This window comes from Acyrthosiphon pisum, chromosome A3 (genome assembly GCF_005508785.2).
Source record: "Acyrthosiphon pisum isolate AL4f chromosome A3, pea_aphid_22Mar2018_4r6ur, whole genome shotgun sequence".
NCBI classification, from domain to species: domain Eukaryota; kingdom Metazoa; phylum Arthropoda; class Insecta; order Hemiptera; family Aphididae; genus Acyrthosiphon; species Acyrthosiphon pisum.
The window spans coordinates 22,565,300-22,589,431 of NC_042496.1; the positions used below are offsets into that span (position 1 = coordinate 22,565,300).

The window sequence follows — 24,132 nt, forward strand, 5'->3', positions numbered from 1 at the left end:
TTTATAAAATAATATATTTATCGCAGTCTCATAGTCTGACACGCCACTTGGCAGTCAGTACTACACTATCGTCACTATGTTATTATCATACACAACACAGGCCACTTTAATTTATTGCTGATATTTCACACAAACTTTAAACGTATTTATATTTTTAATTTATTATAAATATATCATAACGCGCATACTATGATTTTTAAATATAAGTAAGTACCTACCTATTCGATTATTTTTTTTCTTTATCATCCAAATATTTCAATTACAAGTTTACAATTACAATTACATGATAAGTGTGAGACAAATAAATACGATATTGTATGAAAGTTTTATTGTATGGTTTAAGGAAACTCATTTTTTTTTTAATAAAAATTTGTACATTTTGATCTAAGTATACAATAACTGTATTTATTCCAGACTGGTTTAAGTTTTGTTATATGTATTTTAATGGCCTGGGCAAGTAGATTTGTTTTAGCTCAGTTCGTTAAGTCAATATGCATCAATAACAAAAAGGTAAAAGTTAATATAATTTTTGGTTAACTCGGATAAGTTAATTTTTTTTATACGACACTAGCGTACCTACTTGATTTTTACCAACCCAAAACTAAATTATAGATTATATATAGTGTCTTATACTTTCCAAAAGAAGAATAATTACTTATGTACCTAATAAGTTGGATTAGAAAAAAAGTTGGGCAAGTGCTTATAAAAAAAAACTGTGCCTATGTATTTTAATATTTTTCAACTGCTACAGTAACAATATATCAGGAGCCTTGTATTCAATTTTCATGATTTTTTACCCAACAAATAAAATGTTATTGACAATTATCGAAAAAAAATTAAAAAAATTGAAAACTGAAAATGTCCGTAAACAACTCAAAATGAGTCAAAATATTTTGTAAACAATTCACGGGAAAAAATGTTTGACATGAATTCGAAATAATATACCTACTGAAATAGTGAAATGTAATAAAAACAAAATTAATTAACTTAAGTTACTTCTTAAGAGTTAAGGGGATTGCAAACGGACAATTATTTCAACCAAAATGTACCAATCTTTTGTCATTTATACTGATGGACCTGATAACGCGATAAGACTTCTTAGCTTTGAAGCGCTCCGATTTTTTATTTACACAAAGTCACTGTCACAAACACATATGATCACTTACTTCACACACATTTACAACACCCGTAAATGCATACAATTTGAAAATTGACTATTTTGAACTCTTAAACACTGTCCGTTTGCAATTCCCTTAAAATTTAAAATGTATTCGTTGATTATTGACGTTAATTGAAAAAGAAATTTGATAAGTTGATAGTTAAGTTAATGAAAATCTAAAAGTATAACTAGTTAAGTTAAAAAGTTAAAATAAAATTAGCTTTTCAACTCGTTAACGCCGTGCATATTTTCATCGAATTTATTTATTTAAAAACCAAACTTTTTTGTACCCATTACTAAAACAAAAATGTTATGAAAATGAACTGTGCAAAATTAGCTAATTGTATTCATTGGAAAATAAAATATACTTTTCACTCTTTTTTAGAATTTTCATTTATATATTTCAATTATTTTAAAGACTTTTTCTGTACCTGATTTGTAAAGTAACTATACTATGTATTCTGATTACTGATGACATTTTATGATAAACAAAATAAAATTACGATTCATTGTCGTTAAAAATTTATCATTACATAATATACTTATCAACTATAATTTAATAGTTTTTTCTCGCTTCGAGTTCAACGTTTTAAGTTGGGAATCTGTTAGGAATATTAAATTGGATATGAATAAATTAACAAGACTAATTTTGTATTTTCTAACTCACTAAGCGTCTCAACAGTTTAACACCCCCAATTCTTACCTTTGAATAAATGTAAATAAAATACCTTTGGCTACACAAACTTTAACTTTATGATACAATATTATCTTATATACGCAGTAAAAAAAATAAGCTGTTAATATTTTCGCATTAAAATAAATATGAATTTAAAAGTTTTTATCAGACCAAATCATTTTTTGTATACAGTTAACTTTCTTATTTTCTCTAATGTATCATAAAATGGTTGTACTTCAATGAATTTAATTTTCCTTACAAACATAATGTTTAAGTTAATTTTTTTAGTCAATATTTATTTAAAAAAAACATCTTCGTAAACAACCTAACCTTTTAATATTCGATAAGAAGCTCAAAACACAATTATTTGGCAAACAATCGACTGATGGCTATAAAAGATATAAACTAATGTTGATCAAAATATATTAAAATATTTGTCTAACTTGACATCTTAATTTGAAAATCATTGAAGTTCTATATTTTAAGTGCATATTACAATAATACCTAGCTAATGATTCAGGATTATTTATTATTATTATTATTATGATATACTCAAACTGATAAGATTAATGAAGACGTTTTGCCAGGATTTAATGTTTCTTTTAAGTCCACGGCCAAGTGGAGCATATAAAACTATTCAAGAAACTAATTCATAGATGAAAAAGTAGTTTAAAATAACGAACGTGCATTTTCCGGTTTTAGTACAATCTTAGTTTGTAAGGTTTGTGAAAATATATGGAAAACCACTGGAAAGATCTAAAAATAATATTTAATCATCAAAAAGAATTAATTACCCACTATCTTGTGTATTAAATTTCCAGGTGAATATATTTATGGGATTTTTGAACTCTCGAAAAATGTATTAAATACTATATCTGAATCTAAAACTCTACTCACCTCGTCTATTCATTTCACCATTAACCAATAGTGTATATATTTTCACCGATAGTGCATCATTAAGCATACACTGAATAGATAACAAACAAAATAAGTAATAACGTTAACTTGTCCAGACATATAAGTCTAAAGACCAGATTTTGCATAAAATGCGAATTGCAATTTTCAACATCATATACAATATGACACAGTCAATGAGTGACCATAAATCATTATTTGATTAATTAAATATCAAAATTTTCTACTGCACATTTTTACATATTCCGACGATAGTGCATGGATTGCATATTTTTGCATATTAAAAAAAAAAAACATACAAATATACACTCGACGATCCAAAAAAAATTGTTGATAAAAAAAAAAGATTATAGGTACGTATATAATATATATCAAATATTTTACGTTTCAAAGAATTAAATTTGTCGTACTTATTAAAATGTTATTTACTCGGTTTGCAATGTATAAATAATTAAAAGTTTAATTTAAATTTAACAAATTACCTACATTTTTGTACTGCATATCTGTGCAGTATCAAATTTTAATGAAATTAGTAAATAACTAACACTGTAAAATTAGAACAAAATATAAAATTTAATAAAAAGAGCAATTTTATCATGCATGTTTCGCATTTTTTTTCTTACATACTTGTTGTACTACTGCAGTTTGCCTTCATATTTTTTAATTTAAAACGCATATAAATCCGGTCTTTACACGTAACCCATTAGTTCGTTACCGTTTCCAATATGGCAATATCGACCTAGGCTAATTGATCTTTTTCCACTAGGTTTTCGTCTGGCATAAATTAAGTGTGTGGCACGCATATTCTTAGCAAACTGAATCATATTTTAATCAACACGATAATCAAATTTAAACATAATATAAACATTAAACATCAAACATGAAGGTATTGTCTTATTCGTACAACAATATACTTAATACTATATGTAGAATATATATACGTTTAGGACGTTATCCCGACAACATGCAATCACCTTTCTCTGAAATCTTTTTTCACGTGTATTATAATTATTTATTATTTATTATTGAATAAATTATATAAAAGTATAAAAGTTAGTTAAATTATTAAAAACCTCTCTCCGTACTTCACAGATTATAATCACAAGGCTGAAAATGTTTTGGTATTATACAGCACACTGTAACCTATTATAGAAATTATTAGGACCATATCGTTATCCGTGTCTTTCTTATCAATTATTTTTATAACTCTGTGAGTAGAAAATAACACACGGATAAACGGATAATGTTGTGATAATAGATTGTGACATTTTGTAAATTTCAACCGTGAAATCACAACTCATGATATAATATACTCTTAGTGATTTGATGCTACACTATATTTCATTCGTGTACCTAAGATATATTTTATCGTTGCTCACTCTTGAAGTAGCCGGAAAAAAATGTACACAAAGAAATATTGCGGGGATGACGATCACCCATATTAGCCCCATTCAATACGTCGAGGACATATTCGTGCGATTCGTACAATTCATACGACTACCGTTAATGTTATATATCTATTGAATGACGTCCATCTTACACAATACTCTCCACCATCTTATCACCTCGTGCATATATATATGATCAATGGCGTACGCAGTGGAGAGGATGACGTGGAAACGTTCGCCTTTTTTTTTACCTACCAAATAATTTTTGACCACTTAAATAACAGATGGAATTTTAATATCTCGACTATGGACTGCAACAAGGTTGTGTAATCATAATGTTATACCTATACGGTACATTAAACAGTATTTGTATTTTATTGGTTTTCGGCCTATCTTTAATATACTCACGGTATAATGTATGCATAATATCATTACCTATATATTACATTATATACATATGTATATGATCCAAATACCACTCGCACACTCATTCATCGCTACATCTCAAAAACCACAAAACATACCAACTCTAAATAATATGGAATAGTGCAGGTTCCTTTATTGATATAGATGTGCAGTAAGAAAGGATTAAACCCCTCCCCGTTTTGTCGTGCGCCGATAGCCCACTTACGTAATATGTTTCTAGAAATCATCCACAACCTTCTCTCCACCTTTGAAAATTTCTGAAAACGCCACTGGTAGCGAATATATATATATATAGTATATATGATTTGTCACAAAAAAAACTGCACTCGAGCGAAGTAGGAATATTCTGCAGCTAGTAATATAATATATATTCTAGATATTTAGATCTTTAGATATTTAGATAGTTTATTTAACCTATAGGTATATTATTTATCGTCGACATTATAATCGTTTGAAGTTCAAACCGTAGAAAAACTTTGTAACCTGCACGTCTGTTATAATAATTACGGTTGTGATGATGTATTATTGCATATTATTATAGATGTGGGACTGCGGTGACTTCACGGGTTATCGCCAAGAAGAAGCGGCGGCGGCGTACAAAATATAACTACGACTACGATACGACCTGTGGACACCTGCGGACAAAATGAGTCTGTTCAACACGTCGTACCTGATGGGCAACGACACGACTGGAGGATGGGGTCCCAGGTACTTTTTCACGTTCTACTCGGAGTTCGGCGACGAGCAGGCCGAGTCGGCCGTGGAGGTTACCGTGTTCATGGTGATATTCGCTGCGTCCGTCGTGGCCAACGTGTCCATCGCCTGGGCCGTGCTCAGGTACCGGGAGATGCGCACCGTCACCAACTGCTTCCTACTCAACCTCACCGTGGCCGACCTGCTGTTCGCCATCACCACGCCGGCGCTGGCCTACGTCCGTGTCCGGCCCGACTGGCCGTTCGGAGATTTAGTCTGCCGGCTGTTGCCCTACTCGCAGGTGTGTGCCTATATTGTTTTGATATTGATCGTCTCCAAGCCCGGATTAAGACATTTTCAGGCTCAGGGGCCAAAGTTTTAAATGAGGCCCCTATATACGAAAAAAAAAATAATATATATATTATTTAGGTACCTGTTATAATGCATATTATATAAAGATATTAAGTACATAGCAATAAATAACGAATAATGTATCACTCTATTTATTAATTATAATTTACAAGCTTTTTTCCTCGCTAAATAATCATAGATTTTTTTTTTTAGATGATTTATAGTGTTATAACCTATAACGAAAAAAGAAATAGACAAATCTGAGGCCCCTAAATAAATTCTAACTATCGAGGCCCGGGGGACATGGTCCCCCCCCTGGACCCCCTCCCTTAATCCGGGCTTGATCATAAGTGGTCGAAAGTGGCCACGCATCATAAGCGAAATAAAAAAACTATCGTGCAAATTATATATTTTGTTGTGTAGGGGCACTTCCTATTTATTTTAATCAGAAAACTATAATTAAGTATGTCTCATATGCCCTGATTCGAAAAATATCGCCAACAAAACTGTTAAATTACAATTTTTTTTTAAACAGGAGTCACTACGTATCTATTATGCCAGTGATGAAATTTCAATATCATAATATCGAGATGTGTGTAGAATGATTTACATTTAAAATGTGTGTTATTTATTTTAGTTTAGGATGAAATGTATATAATATTTTATTAGTTAAAAAGTGTGAATGCTTCATACCTGTAAACATTAGCGAAATTTGGGTTATACACAATGGAAAATCGTTACGTTCGGTTTCGAAACAGTGCAGCGCTACAACTAAGTACCGCGTATTATAATACACATTATATTGTAATTTCGTATATGCTTTTTAAAACTGTTAACGAGAGCGTGGATCAACTCTGCAGGTCTCTGACGTAGATATGACATTGGATAAAAACCAAAAATATATAAAATTGAATTTTAGATTCTACAATTTCAAAACATAAAATAGGTGAGTAATAATGTCGGCATTAGTTGTGTTTAATATATTTTGTTGGAGACTTAAAGTACATATCACGTGCGAGTATGTATCGACTTTCGTTCAGAGGTTGACATCAGCCAAGCTATCGCCTCCGGAGTTGCGTTAGTAGAATGCGTCTGTATTGTCACTGTATTATATTTTCCTGTCGGCCAGAGCTTAACGTTGTGCTATATCGTTAGCACTTTCTCGCGACAATCTCATCCCGAGATCTATCTCTAAATCCGCGTGTGTACGTTTATCCATTGCTCGAGCATAAACGACACTATTGGCATTGTATCGTCGTCGGTTTTGAAAAATGAACAATTTCATTATAAAATAAGTATTTTTCATAATACATGAAGACGTTGTTGAAATACTTGGAATAAAATGTTTTGAGGATTCTCTATCGTGGATCACTCACGGTCCGCGTAATAATGGTGTTTATTAGGTGGACAAGTGTGAACCTAAATATTGGCTGCATACGTTCCGTTTATTATTTTATATTTATAACCGAACGGATCGTGAACCAAAGTTCAGACTAATAATACTATATATATATAAATAAGAAATATGATATATATGCTGACTTGAATAGGTCACTAATAATTCTACTGGAATTTAGTTATTTTCAAAACAACTCGTTAACTATATAATATGTTATATATTAAGTACAACGTTACTCGTATACCGATAGTTGTATATAATATTCAATACACGTGAATTTTGAATCGTCTAATTTATTATTTTTACATTTTTAAATCGATATTGAATAAAGAAAACTTGCGATAAAAGATAAAAAATGGATTTTTATAATTCGGGTCCTATATATTCGAGCACTTCTCCGTTATGCCCGTCACGTTTCTGAATATACACTTTATTATGTATAACTTATATTATTATATTCTTGCGTATAGCGCGTATTACATACTATGTACTTGATGCCTTTTTGTAGGCGTGCTGCAAGTGTAATACTTCTCTTTAAAAAAAAAAAATAAATAATTTGATTAGTAATAATATTACCGGTTGTCCGGTTTTTATGCTCGTTACGCATATATACACTAGCCACCAATAAAATATATCTGAGTTACTACAAACTAGTAATTATAGTTACCTAGTCTTTAATTTTTCAGTTTCAGTCATTTAGGGCCTCTAAAACTAAATACGATTCCATCAAGTGGTTTTTACAATCGTGTATATGCAGTTTGTTGGTTGTATTGGTATCACTGTACGTACACGGTAGGTCCGCAATAAGTAAGTACGTTTTAGAATGACGTAACCGACACCTACATTTAAATATGTGACTTTTAAATACTGATAAACATTATATGTTACGCCTAGGTTAAACAAACTACAGTTTCACTAATAGTCAATAGACTGATATTTTCAAAATATTTGACATAATACATGTATATACATGGTCTATTATATCTATTCTTACGAGACACGAGTCCTGACCTAATGTTTGCATATATAATGAACGTGTAGTATATTTAACACAATAAGTTAATTAGTGAATAATAATAAAATTAATATATCACCTATAACAGAACAATTGGTTAACAGTGAAAACTAGCTGACTAACTAATAAAATATAATGAATAAACAAAATCTCAACCATAGTAATTTAGAAATTTAAGTTCCTCGAGCCATATTTTACTAAGTACAATTAATTTTAAAAATATTAAATTTAGTGGTGGAAAACTCCTTCGCTTTTACCTTTTTCAGAAAATTCGCTCTTCGGCCATTGTGAGACGTTTTCCCTTGTGTTACGCCTTCAGCTTTTCCTTCCTCTCTCTGGGTTTCCGTTTCTTCTTGGTACTCTTGATATTCTTTTAACCAATCAATAGAGATAGTGTTGGGTTCTTTATCTACAAACAGTATGGTAAAAAACTTTTCATTCCTTTCCAACATCCGAATGGATCTTGGCATGGAAATTGCAACGTTTTCTTATTTTTCTGACTATTATGAACCCAAAATCAGTTTTTATTAGATCTTTTGCTGATAAACATATTTGACTGGTCTTACTATCTGAGTAGAGAAATTGGTAGTAGGGTAAAACTCCACTTCCCTTCTTCGAAAAATTCACCCGGAAATCGTAGGCGGGAGCTATAAATCAGTTCAGCCAACGATGCTTGTAGGTCTTCTTTAACACTAGTCCTTAGGCCTCATAAAATGAAGGCAAACGTGTCGAACTTTTCTTGTTGTGAACTATTATGGCCTCGTTTAACGTAGTGGCATTCCCCAGATCGACGATCTCGCAAGCGATAGCGGTTATATTGAAAACGCCACAGACGTTAAATTGAAAAGTTCAAACAGTTGGCTTTATTAAAATAATATATTATTATGTATATTTTTTAAGTTATAAAATAATATATCATATAATGCACGTGTATTAGGAATATTACAACATTTTTGTGGACTTAATTTGAAAAAAAACTATAGGGATAGATACTAATTTAAACATCAAAGCCAATCGTTTGTTGTTCAAGGTTTAAAACAGATCAAAATTATGTTATTTTTAAAAAAACCTTCGAGTTTTAACCAAATTTACCCTTGTATTTTAATTATTTTAAGCACGACTTGTTTATCATTCTAATTAAATATCAGATACGATGAATAAATAAATACTAATTAGTATTATTCTAGATATTATTTTTTCCATCAAAATCGATGTGAAATAAAATACAGTAAGAAACCTACGTCACCTGCGTACATGATTTTTACGATCGGTTTTAATAAAATAAAAAATAAATTTCTAAGAAAACGTTACACAATAAAATGTAATGTAATTAAACTTAACGCTAACCATTATGTGATTTTATTGAATAGAACTTTCATTACCTATATACAGTACATAATATACATCATAATGTTCTTTTTTATTTGAAATGCCGTCGTTGTATGCAATGTCCCTTTTAATTTATTTCTCATATTCTACTGTATATATATATATTTTTAAATATTAAAAGTTTTTCATGCAAGTTACACACCGATGGAAGGAACCCATTCAAAGCAATATCAAATAAATGATATTTGTTCAACAATACGGTATAATGGCATTGATCATTAATTGATTTTCATATTTCACCCATGCCCTTTGTACGGCTAAGTAATTGAAAAATAAAGTCGTGGCAATATTGTTGTAACATGGTTTTTGAGTTAATGTAATCCGCAATGTTATTAATATTTCATATACAAGTATACAACCATACAATAGTTTCGTTCCATTTTAAATGGCCATAATAATATGAGGACAAATGGTTTCAGTGTTAAAATGAAAATTATGTACCTACTGTATTTTACACACTGCAGCCTGGGGCTAGGGCTTTGCTTAAATATCAATGTGGTAAATGTTTCACAAAGTTTGTGATAAAATAATAATGACGGATAGTGTGAAATAACTGCCTATTTCTTGACGTGAGCTGTATACTTATTAATTATTATCGTCTATATTTTACCCTAACGCACAATGTTAAGAAATAAATGAGAACGTATTATAATAAAAAAAATTTTAAAAAACAGCATAGTGCCTTTAGACAATTATACTGAGTTTTTGACGTCTCTCAACCATTTTAATCGAAGAAAAAATATACCGACTGGTCTATTCTACGAATAGATTTGGCAAAACTCGATTTAATAATAATAGTTTTGCATTTTTTGATCAGTGATTCCCAGACTTTGTGATATTATCATATAATATTCGTATGGCATCATTGCAACAAAAATTACTTTAAAAACGATTAGAATTAATCTTCTTTAAATTGTTTGAAGTTTAAATTACACTGCACTGCACTGATTATGATAGTTTCAATAAACATTTAATAATTTCAAACACGTACCTACCCACACAAAAACTTAATATATTATGTACAGCACCGTACGACATTAAATTGTTATTAATATACTTATCTACCTATAGTTATGAATTACGACCGGTCTAAGTGTTTCGTCGTCTTTATATTATAATATTAAGCGCGGATTTAAATGCTAATTGTTATTTTTATGAATGTCCTAAGACATTACTTTCCAACTACAACATTCGTTTCATACATCAAAGAATTTAAAAATTAAACTTTTATTTTTTGGTATTTTTAGATCACTCTTTTATGTTCAGTACATTTATTTTGTTTATTTTATAACAATGAAAATATTTTGATAAAAATAACCATTTATGGTCTGTATCAAACTATAAACTGATTCCACTTAAAAGAAAATATAGGTATTATTTATTTCGCTTCGTAATATTTAATTTTCATTGTGGCAATTTGTTTTATTTTTTAGAACATTTAAATCCTTGCACTATCCTTTATATAAATAAATAAATTAGTTGAATTAAAAAAAAAATAGGTATCTACATTATTTGACTGTCCGACAACATTCTATGCCTACAATAGTAAAAGTGTCTAAAACTCGGTTGTCCTTTAACTATCTTAAGTAAATAATTTGACTTTGACCTATCTCTATGAATGTATACCTACTGCTTTAAATACTTCAAACTTGACAAAAACATATAATAAATGCAGGCACATACTCGGAAAACTAGTAAAGCTATATGTAAAAGCTGTATACAATAATAAATTAATGAGACTCGATGAACTTCCAATTTGGAATCAATTTACGCGTATAAATATTGTTAAATCGAGCCGGGGACAAAACGCCAATTGTGGTGCAAAAATATTAACGTACGCGCAAAACGTTAAGTATATAAGCCATATAACACGTAAACCATACCACAAACTACAAAGGCCAAGGTTATGTACTTATGTACATTTTAAAACAGAACTGGACGTCACACTCACAGCCCACAGGGGTATTTTTCTGGAACACGACAATTGCATTACACTAAATGTCACCCGTCAAAAGTTTTTCGAACTGTATAATTCTACGCTGTCGTCTGGTCGGTTTGTTGCCAATTTCTCAAACAATGTTCAATGGTTCTGTTTTAATTTGTCAGTTTTCTATTTCAAGTTGCAAAAAAAAATATCTGTTACAGGTATGCAGTATTATTTAAGACACTATGTGGAAGCATATCCAATTCGTGACCAACAAAAATTAATTTAATTAAAAAACGGAAATTAATTATTATGCAGTAGTTTTTAATTTGTACCCACTCATCGTTTCCGTTAATTCTGCTAAAACAAAATTGTGTTTATAAAGCGGAACATTCCATTTACGTTATGTTCCGCGTTTATCCGACGCAGATATCGCCAGTCCCGGCCATAAAACCCTCCTCATTAGGAACCTAATATTTTTTGGGAGCTTGTAATTTGCGCCAAAATAAGGATAGGTTCGTAGTTTATACCACCACAGGTAGCCGAACATAGCGTTTGTAATTTGCACCAAATTTAGGGTACGTAATTAGTGCACCGTCGTTGCGGTTCTCGAAAATAGTGCTTGCAGTAACTATTTGTATCAAAGTGAGAATCCTTGTGGGTAATCGATTATCAAATATTCGATTATCTAGTCGGTATACCCTCGATGACGTCAAGACTCGATGAACTCGAATGAAAATGATATTTTTTTTTCGAAATTCCTAACCACCCGCCGCCTTAATCTGGTAATCATTACAAGGTTTGACGCCTGATCCGTCGTAATAGCGTCATTACATTTTTGACAAAAATAATGCATTAATTATATCATTATTATAAATTATTATAATAATATTATACAATAATATGTTTTTCATAATAATATATTATACCCTAACATATTGTAGGTCAGACTAACCTACACCGTATATCAGATGTATTCATGGTGTCGTTTTTGTCTTTCAACATTATATTTAACGAAAACTTGTTATTGATGCACTTTTATATAAAAATAATAAAATATTATATGGTATGTATAGAGTGCAGAAAAAAAAATGTTGCGTGTGGCATATATTATGACGTATATTATTTTGTAGTTGTCGTAAGTGTGACAGTAAATGCGTGCAACTGGCATATTGACGTGCGTTATATTTATTCGTTTGGACAATAATAATATTATTTGAAATTGAATTCGGTGAACTTGTAATAATTTCAAACGCTTCACGAATAATTTTAAGTATTGTCTACAGTGCTAAACGAACGCGAGTGAACGAATATATTATGTCGGACTTCGGCGGGGCATGTATAGATTGAAATTTACAATGACGAGAATTCAGTGACTATGTAGATTGGACAATTTTTACATGCATATTTTTGCACGTAAATAAATATTTTGTTTTCATAAATCTCGATTATTTAATTATGCTATGAATATTATAAATTGTACTTATAATTTATATATCAGCTATACATAATGTATAATATACCTATAGTACAATACCGATTTTGATACACGAGTAAATGAAAACTATTTTCATGTTGTATGAAGATTTCTCGTTTTGTTTATGTTTCTCGTACGATTTTCTTTATTGGCCTGAACCGTGTACTTATAGTCGAATACTAGTTACGACGGAAACAAGAGATTTTTGTTTTTATTTGATTAGTGTTCATAGTTCATACGCCAAAAATGTATTGACAAAGTACGAATAGAGAACGGCAAGATCGAACGGTTTTTTAGTGAATGCATCAACCCACGTACTTCCAGTAGGTAGTTAATTTGTGATTAAACTTTTTTCAACTGTTAGATAATATAATATTATTATAAAGATTAATTAATTAAATTGTATTAAAAAAATCTCAAGTAATAATACTATTAAGTATGTTTAAAAAATTAAAATTACACGTAGTTGATATTTTCTACCAATTAGCTGCAGGTGCCTAATGCAAAATATACGGGAAATGGAACTAAAAAATCTTAACTCTATTGAACTTCTGAGGGAAATTTAAGTCATATTATGTATAAGCGACTAGTCCGGGAAGCGCACCGAAACCTCCACCACTGGATATACTGCAGTTGGACCACGAACATCGTTTTATTTATATTATGTATAGGTCAACGAAATTGTATCTAAATGGACAACAGGACAAAATTCTATGACAACTGGGCATAAAAGTATGGCGTTATGTATGAGGTACATGAAAACTGTATGATTTTAAATGTTAGGCGGGCTGCAGCACTACATTTTTTCCATACATTTAGACCAATAAGCGAAAGAAAATTAAACATACTTCCAGTAGCTCGATTTCAATTTTGAAAACGGAATTTGATTTGCATTCCTCTTTTCTAAGTTTACTTGTTCAACATATTATGTACAAACATTATTTCCAAACACACATACAATACTCATCAAGGTCAGTATATAAACGAACGTACATATAAAATCTGCGTGTGTTGCAGTATCACGTCGTGTATGCTCCGTCGGTCATGTCCGACGATTTTTCAGTTATTTTTTTTTAATCAGCCTCAATAATATTTGTGTTTACGCACAGTAAAATGCACATAAAATAACATAACGTACGAATGTTAACAGACACGTGTTATTGTGTTTTACGATGACAAAACGGGTGTCGTCATCGGTGCTGGAAATAATTTGTTCTTTAAATTTTATTTCTCGTCTGTTAGGACTTTTTTTGTATATATATCGTGTGTATTTTTTTTTTACGTCATCGTACTAATATAAACATCGCATGTCCGTTCTAAAACATAACAAATGATTAATAGTGGTTCGTCATTACTCATTATTTATGAATATAACATATATTATAATATATTATGTTTTTTTATTTTTTATTATACTTAAACAATTCAATCGTTTTCGTGTTGATTTGTAACCCGTTATTAGCCCGAAAATAGTACTTATCAGCGTGAAAATATTCACATACGTATACCTCTAATACTGCCCACACGCTTTTTGAGACTGGACACTCTGTGCGATTTCATCTCTCTCTGAAGTTCCTTTGGATAACTGCAGAAGCGGTCTTATTTTGGAAAAACCGGATGCATGCGATACGACTTTTCTCCTGCATTTCCGCGTGGCATGCTCGATGCAGATAGTTCTAAACAATGACGTCATTGTATAGTCAAATAGCCAACTTTATTCGTCCGACTACCTCTGCAGTGCTATAGGTTTACGAAAAATCTTATCTCGCTTGCGACATATTTTGTAATCCGGCGGACACCGCCTGTACGCATAATTATACAGACGTCTCGATTAAACGCAACGGCTATATGGTATCGTCACGGTCCTTGTCACCACAATCGTCTATTGTAATAGTCATTATCTCCGGTACGATAAACGCCCGTGGGTTAAATTGTTTAGAGGGTGGAAAAATATTACATCGTATAGACTTGTGTACGAGCAATATAGTAGAAGCTATTGTCATTCCGCGCTATAACTTATAAGCCCATAGTCTATGTGTACATGACGTATAACATTGCTTGGTATTGTTTGGTATACTTATAATGTGCGCATCGTTTTTTATACATACATATAGGGTTAATGCAGCTGAATTAAAATCTATTATGAAGTCTCTCTAGACTAATTGACACGGCGGGCGTGCAGTAATTGACCTCCAGTAATTATTTCCTACGTCGTATTATACATGGGTCGTATGGACTGTATAGCATTATAACATAAAATATTATGTCCTATATAGGGGAAAAACGACGGCTGTCGTTACTCGTCGCACATAATATTGTTATGTCGTAATTTCTGTACGAAAAAAAGAAAAGAAACAATTAAAACAAAAAATTTTACAAAAAGAATAAATTAACTGCAACACCGCGACGCATGTCTAATAATAAAATATTATATTGTTATAATATTATATGACCATTGTCACCGCATAATATCGCGATGTATGAAATGACAACCGAGCAAAAGGGCGAAACGTAATTTTTATTTTCTTGATGTTTTGTTTTTGAAAACTTCGAATCGAATCGAAAAATCCATCGACAAAAAATATACTAAACGAGTTTCATGTGATGATGCACGGTAAAAAAAATCCAACGAAATGTATTATCCGACCTGGGAGGTATGGTTGATTTTTTAGTATAATACTATAGACATTTATAGAGATCTCAAAGTTACCTTTTTTATATTAAATGCATATATTATATGTATATGTATTTTGTTGTGAAGCTTTTCATATTTCGCTCGCTTCTATAGTTTGAACAAGTTCCTAAGTACACGTGGAGCTATTTTTATACTTATATAGGTACCTAACTAAATATTCAAATTTTTCCATTGCATTTGCGCTTATAAATTGTAAAATGATTTATTTTGCACGCCGACTATAGTTTCAAAAAACGGTTAACCCTCCGTTCAATATGAATATTAGTTCTTTCTTTATTTTCTAATGTTTGATCGAACTCGTTATTCGTGACCAATGTGAAGCTAAAATCGCATCAATGTCAAATTGATCCAGTCAAATCCAAATGACCAACTAAATAAAGTCGTGTTAAACTCGCTCAACTACTCATTCTGACCTGCAGTAATATCAGTGATTGCGCGGACATTTTCGTCTAGATATTTGTACGAGCCTTGGTCGTTATAGATTATATTATAAACACACCTATTATAATAGATCTAATCGTACACAAACCACGCGGTTTACTCAAAAAAAACCAAAACGTCGCGATCACATTGCCCCACCTGCAATAGACATAGCTATAATTGACCGTAGAGTGCGTATAACCTGACGTCTACCTAAAATCATGTGTACATAAGTATAAAATGTGTGTTTTTATCTATAATCCGAATTGGATTAGCGCGGTCGGCCATGGCCGAAAAGTTGTTTGTGTCGTGATTTCGGTTTCAGGCGCGCGTGGGACGTTGCGTATATTATGTGTTCTATACATCAATGTAATATTACGAACGGATTGAGTTCATATATGACACACACGTGCACACTATACCTTTTATTTTAATTCTATGACCGTGTACAATAAATCATATTAAAAACAATCGCGAAACTTGAACCTAATGAGGAATAGTTTCTGGGCGATGATATCGTATTCGGATTGATCGCGGGACACTGCATCCGTGTTAAACCTGCACTGCAGTCTATATTGTTATCCTGTTGTGTTGTTATTATTGTTATTATTATTATTATTATTATGTGTGATAAAGGATATAGATTAATTTGAATTTTGAAACTTTTAGCTGTATTTATATATACTATCCTTATTCGCTCGTTTATTTCGACCGTGTATAGTATATTATGTATATAGCTGGTAATATATACAATATACGCGTACCTTAACAGTACACCGTGTATATACACGAGAAACGGTTACACATTTATTATAATATATAATATGATAAAGTTATTTTTACTTTTATTATGTTATTATGAAGGTGGAAAAAAACAACAAAACAATATTAAGACGAGTTTTTTAAGAATGAAAATAATAATTAGTTATCAATAATGTTTATGAGAGTTTATTATAGGTACCTAAATACAAATTTTTTCTACATAGTATAGGTATACCACCTGGCACCTACAACACGCGATTGCGTAATAATATTACATAGTTACCATACTACTTGCACACGTATTTGTACGATAATTGCAAACACTAAGGTTCGTTTGTGTTGAAAAGTTTCTGCAAACATGAAATTTATCACGAGAAATAATACCGATGCAATTATAATATAGTTCGAGTAAAACATTAGACGCGTGCATATGAATTTATTCTATTGTGATATACCAGAAAACAACTTCGTTATTACGAATTCAAACTTTTTTTACGATTAATAATACTATATAGGTAGGAACGTAATATATTTTATGCTAAATAAAAATAATGACGCAAGTAATCGACTTACGGTTGAGTGGTGTAAGGTATAAACGTTTAATATAGGTAGTACATTAATATTATACAGTATCAAATTTTAATAACGATATTTGTGTAGTAAATTTAAATCAATCAAATCGATCAACACATTATATATTATCATAAAATGTATATTACTTACAATCATTTCGAGTGTATATATAAATCGTGTTATGTTATATTGTACGAGGTCAGACAATTTAAAATACATTTCGAAGTATTTTGTATAGTTATATTTAATACGTACACGGTACATACGTCACTGTAAATCTATATTAAAATGACATAAATTCAACATATCATATTAGACACTATACATTTTTACTTGTACGTCGTAACTGTTATAACTTTTTAACAAGTTGTATTTTTTGTCAATTATTTCCAACTTTCCTAGTAAAATAATTTTTACCTTCGTACTAATAAATATATATTTTAAATCCCATCTTGTATACAACTTTATAATATTTCAAAATTTCCATTTCCAAAAATTAACACCATGATAAAAATAATATTTGTACCACATCGCAACATTGGTGAATGTCGATAGACTAAATTTTGTTCACTCAAATAATAACACACAAAGATAAAAAATGAAAATATCTGCATAGGAAATTGCCAGTACCTAATAAAGTTATTTTACTCTATTATATTATTATACAACAAGTTATACTTTATTAAAGCATAATAAATGCATTGCCTACAACAAACTTACCTTATAATTACATTCAATATATTTTTTTTAATTATATTAAATTTGCGAAGTGATCCTTTTATCATGATCCACTCAATCTAATGTGGAAATATTATTTCTTTACATAATTTTATGTCATTAAAAGACATGTTTTAAAAGAAATATATTTTTTAAAGTTTTTTTAATATTATTTTCATGTTTGTTCTTTTATTCATCATCAATATTGTTTGATAATAACTAAAACTGTTATAGGTAAAATCGTTTTTTTTTATCCAATGTTGTAAAAATTAGAACATCAAATGTCAATATAAAAAAATTGTGTATAATATGTATTTTAGATAATATAAAATGTCTATATAAGTATAAATTATAAAATTGCGTAGGAATTTAATTTTCAGTCTTAAGTATTAAAAGTAACATTTTATGAATTTTCAACGACAAAATAATATTTTTCAAACTATTGTGTTTATGACGTATATCAAATTTCAACTTCAAGTGCTTATACTGCTTATAGAAAAAATTGTGACTAAATAAACAAAATAAATAATATTTTCTTATAAATATAATATTGGTTAAGAACTTGGGTCTGGTATTTTGTTTATTGTTTAATGGATTTCAATTTTTTAACTAATTATAATATAGGTAATAGGTGCCTGGAGCACTTTAAAATGTTTGGATTTTAAAGTCTAGTTTTTCGTATTATATCAAATAAATAATAAAATATATTATTTAATAAATATGTGAAATTTAGCTATCTATGTGTCTTAACTCAATGATAAAATAAATATTTTTTACTATGAATTTTTAAAATGTTTGTAATTTAATTAAATTTAGATAATGAAAAGCGAAAAATTAAATAAAATAATTTTCAATGTGATTGTACATTTTGATATTATCATTTTTTTTTTGATGTTCATATATTTTGTATGGGTATTTGAAGTACCCTTCATAAATATATATTACTTTTTATATAACTCGATTCTCTAACAAAAAGACAGTAATACAGTATGAACTATTATTGTAATCATACAATTATATTATATTTTATTTTATACTGTTAGCACCTAATCTATGAAATATTAATTATTTGTCAACAATATGATATGATTTATAGGTACCTACTTGAAATATTTTTTTACCTAAATACCATATTATTATAATATAGATAATGCACATAAACGTTTTTCAAATACAATTACCTCTCTAATTACTGTCTAAAGTAATATTCGCCGAAATATAATAATGTGACAAATTAGTCACTTCTTTATCGCAGCTGACTTAAGTGCATCATCGCCGTGTCGCATCATACATGTTATATTATATTATATTTTATATTATTAGGCACTGGTGCGAACAGTTAAACTAACTCATTATTGTAAAATTTACTGAACGAAACAAATTAAATATTTTGGTGAACATATCGTTGTGTTCGCTAAACTTATTTTGTGTTATAATATACATTATACAGCATATTTCACATATTTTAGCGTGGCAAAAATCAAATGGATACCTATTTTGTAAATATCCTTCGAGACCAAAAGAAAAAAAAACCTAACCTGTATAATATTATAGTCATCATTGACGTGCATCACAAACTAAGACTTAGCTGCAGGGTCCATGACGTGTACTGTCCGGGGAAGGGTATATTATTGTGTATAATCGTTCGCATCGACCGTTCTTGCATTTTTAAACGACGCCAGTGCAATAGTTAAATAATGATAACAATCGAAGTTTGTCTATTCACATCATATGACACAAGAACACATTTTACACTGTGTACCTATATTATATTAATATATTATAAAAACATAATTAATAATAGTTAATAACATGATTATAATCGCTTTATTATATCTAAAATAGTATGACATATACTGATAGGTATACATACAACTTACAATTTACAATAGTATTATAATATTGTCAGACTATGCAAAGTATTCAGATCTATTATAAAATATTATACATCATTATTACATAAATATCTCTGTAAAAAAGTAAGTAGGTACTAGTACTTGCATAATATAACATTATCCACTTGACGCGAATAAACAAATAGTGCACATACATACTTAAAAAGTAAAAAACTAGGTAAGCACTAATTAACCCACAACGTACGTTCACACTCAAAAACAATGGTTTTTATACATTTTTTGCTGTTAGTTTTTTTAGATTCGTATAACTACCACAATAATAATACGCTGAGCCGATTTTGTTTATCAAACGATAATTATATTTTTAAATTAGGTACGCTTTTTTAGATAGGTCTTGATACCATGTATACAAATATTAATATATTTATTTTACTATATTAACTACAAGTGCGCCCACCGTGCCGATGCTTAAAAATAGTTAAAGTTCGTAACATTAGGGTGAAATTAACCGGAAGGAGGAAGCACACGGTATAGGCACACTATGGCCCGTTATTTTATATTTTTATTGCCAATAAATTATATTAATACATAAGTCCTTCTCTCGTTTTTATTCATTTCTTTACAATTTATTGTTGTCATCATCGTCGTATTTTTTGCTTATGCGTACCCGAAGTGGATTAGGCGCCTATATAATAATAATTATTGTCATAATAATATTATCATTCGCATTTTGTATCGCCTACTTTTCTGCGTTTAACAATATTATTAATTGCCGAAAACAACACGATGATTTATTTTTCAACTGTGTACTTATTTATCGTTATTGAGTAAATTAATTTCGTGAGTGCTGTGCACACCCATACAATGTAATATATTACTGATAGATAATAATAATATAATAAAAAACGCTACCTGTCTTCTTTTTTTTTCTATCGAAAATTCGTTCGGAGTATCCGACAACTTTGTAAACATCATACAGTTGTAGGTATTCAATACTTTTTGATTCCGAGATACTGAGTCAGCTTCTTATACGCGTTCAATATTAACTGTCTTACAATTTACATATAAGAACAGTTCTCAGTTTTAGTACAATATATAATATTGTATTGTCGTGGTCGGAAGTTCCCGTAACAGCGAGTAGCTGAAATAGTACGATGGAGGTTGGTCTGAAGGAAAAATATCGAATCCACCTTCTGTCCCACTGCAATTATTCATTCTCAAGTATAAAACATAAACATTCTCTACCTCATCGTCGCCCAATCACTTAAAGAAATGATCACCCGGTATACAAATCCTCAAGGGCAAATATAATAGAATAAGTAGAATAAACGATAAGTAATCTGTAGGATACCTACTATAGGTAATATTCAATATTAGGCTAATTAATGTCACGTGATAATAACTTGACTTTGGTGATCTACCTATACATACATAATTCGCTTGACCATTTATCAACTCCTTCCACTCGACACAATGCACACCCATGTTTATTTTAGTAAATAATACAACGGTGAGTTGTGACATCTGTATAGCTTACCTATAAGTTATATGACGTTAAAACACCCAACGAATAATCGATATTCCTCTTTTTAATTTATTTTACGCAGTATTATATATGATTAAAAAAAATAAGCGGAATATATCTAATAATTATTTTACCATTGGACGCGATGTCCACGACCCGATAAGTTTCTGAGAGTCGAGATGAATGTATTGATTTAACAATGATGCGTGTTTTTAACATATGTTTTTGGGTTGGATACAACTTTTTTTTTTCTAACCGATGTTTTTGCGGAACACATTGTTTATCGCCATAGAAACGCTAATCAATAAAAAAAAATAAAAAATAATATATTATATTAAAAATCAATCTATAAATTCTTAATACATTAAATTCCTCTCAAAATGTAACATACTACTAAATATTTTTTCAATGCACCATACCAAAAACTAATATATATGGGTATATATGATTCTTCTAAATTATGAACGGAGCGATAAATGTACATTATTTTTACAATTTTCTGTTTTTTTTTTTTAAATTTTTTTATCCACCTGTCATGACCTTTTGCATGGCACATTTTCCATTCATGAAAACATTTTCAAAATATTTTGACTCTTTTTTACTATTTATAGACATAATTAAAATTAATTTAATACTATATTTATGTTCTACGAAATAGAATATATTCTATATTTCTAAATATAGTTGTAATTTATTTATAAGATTAACAAAAGAGAAGAATAACATATGAAAATATATTTTATTAGATAGATCGCCATTTAAATAAATTGCAAAGCCCAGTTGAAGACGTCACAATAACTTCCTTCTACTTTCAAATCTAAATAGCATAATCAGCGTTTGAAAAACATTTTTCTATCACTTTCCTAGTTAAAAACTAAAATTTTCGAATTTTTTTTACTCTAAAATTGTTGATCAACGATGCCGTAAACTTTCTAGCTTAGTTTTGAAATTCGCTCGGAAATACTTCCACTGAAAAATTCAAAAACATATAAAATTAAGAGGTGCGACCCGACCGTATCTTCTGACAAAACTATAATTTTGAGTCAATGAAATGAAATGTACCTAGTTTATCAACGGTGACTGCAACCGCCGATTTTTTACCATTCGTACAGTGACACAAACATTGGTTATTATCAGTGGCGGATCTGAGGAGAACTTCTAAAAAAGTACTACCTACAGAGTTCAAAAAGTACAAAACATTCTTTTTTATCATCTCATACATAGTGTACATAGTGTCAATCAGTCTGTATAATATCACACATCACCTACTCTGTAGAACGTAATATTTTTTGTAAAATTAAGGGATGGTCTGGAGGATCAAATAAGCTGCCTCTCCTCAGATCCGAAACCGGTCGTTATACCGCTTACCTGGTATTGAAAACTACTATAAATAGAAAATTAACACCTCTAGTAGCTGACAACGGATTACTGTATATTATGTATAGTTAACTAAGATCAATAGTTCAATCATGGGCAAATATTCAATTAATACATTATGATATTGTTTTGAGACAATATTTTAAGCCGGTTTTATCGTATAATTTTCGCAGTTTGTATGCGGTTTTGTGCTACTATGGACGCTGACACTGATCAGCATGGACCGGCACCGATGCATCGTCGTACCGCCATACCGGTCGCAGCTGACGCCCCGCCGTGCTACCGTGCTCACCGTGCTCACGTGGCTGATCGCGCTGGCCGTGTTCATGCCCGTGCCGTTCTGGTTCCACGAGCAGGCCGTGCTGGGTGACACCGCGGTCAACGTGTGCACGCTGGTGTTCCCCAAGAACGACACGTTCAAAATGTCCATCGTGTTCACCGTGTCCGTGGTGTCGCTGTCCTGCATCCTGCCGCTGTCGCTGTTCGTCTACCACTACCAGAGGATATTCCACAAGTTGAACAAGACCCGACGGCGGATCGAGCACTCCGTCTCGCATCGGGCCACAGCCGCCCACACCACGTCGCGGAACAGCCTGTCACCGCCCGCCAACGGTTCCATACCGCAGGTACGTGCACGCCCAGTTGTCATTATAATAGGTATACACAATATACGTATCGCGGTATATATATGGTAACAAAAATACGTTAACTGGTTAGGCTAGGTATCAAGTCATCGTATGTGCATCATCGGTCCTCGTTTGCATATTCGGTTTGCGAACCGCATATTATTATTCGCTGCTTCCACAGGAACTACAAGTATCTGACATTATCATAATCATACATTTTGAAAAAACTAAAATTAAAACTATATTATCATGTCGTTCGCGTACTATATTCACATGATATCATTGTACAGGTGTTCCTATACTTTTTCACGAGCTCTTATACCTTTTGTCTCAGTATAAGTGTGTACAAAGTTTTTTCCCTGTTTTGTTTAAAATTAAATTTATAAAAATTTTAATTTTTAGATTCTGAGAGAGGAGCAATATTTCAATCGTATTTTTATCATTAAAAAAAAAAATTAAACAATCTACACGTCATTTAACATTGGACAATATATTATATTTATATTCAAGTAAATGCGAATATGTGTATTATTGATTTCAAACGCGTAGGCGCCTATACACTACAATGGTCATATAGTATTATTATAATATAATGAACTCGTGGGTTCGAATTTGAGTGGAAAATAGATATAGTTACAATACGGACATGATGAGTACGATAGAGTGCGTTTCAAAATGACGTACTTTTAGATATTTTTCAATATATATTTTTGGTAATCGCTAAGCAATACTATTAGCAGCCGTCCATCACTTTGTGGAAAGAAAACTG

At 30.6% G+C, this 24,132-nt stretch overlaps 1 protein-coding gene across 1 annotated transcript in view; it reads left to right on the forward strand.

The window, feature by feature from the left end:
- LOC100570116 (neuropeptide Y receptor type 2) overlaps window positions 1–24,132 on the forward strand; it is a 47,841-nt gene that overhangs the window by 6,483 nt on the left and 17,226 nt on the right. Inside the window, exons 2-3 of the mRNA XM_003241210.4 lie at window positions 5,106–5,558; window positions 22,911–23,363. Coding sequence (XP_003241258.1) covers window positions 5,211–5,558; window positions 22,911–23,363 — 801 coding nt within the window. The 5' untranslated portion in view covers window positions 5,106–5,210. The remainder of the gene's footprint in view (window positions 1–5,105; window positions 5,559–22,910; window positions 23,364–24,132) is intronic.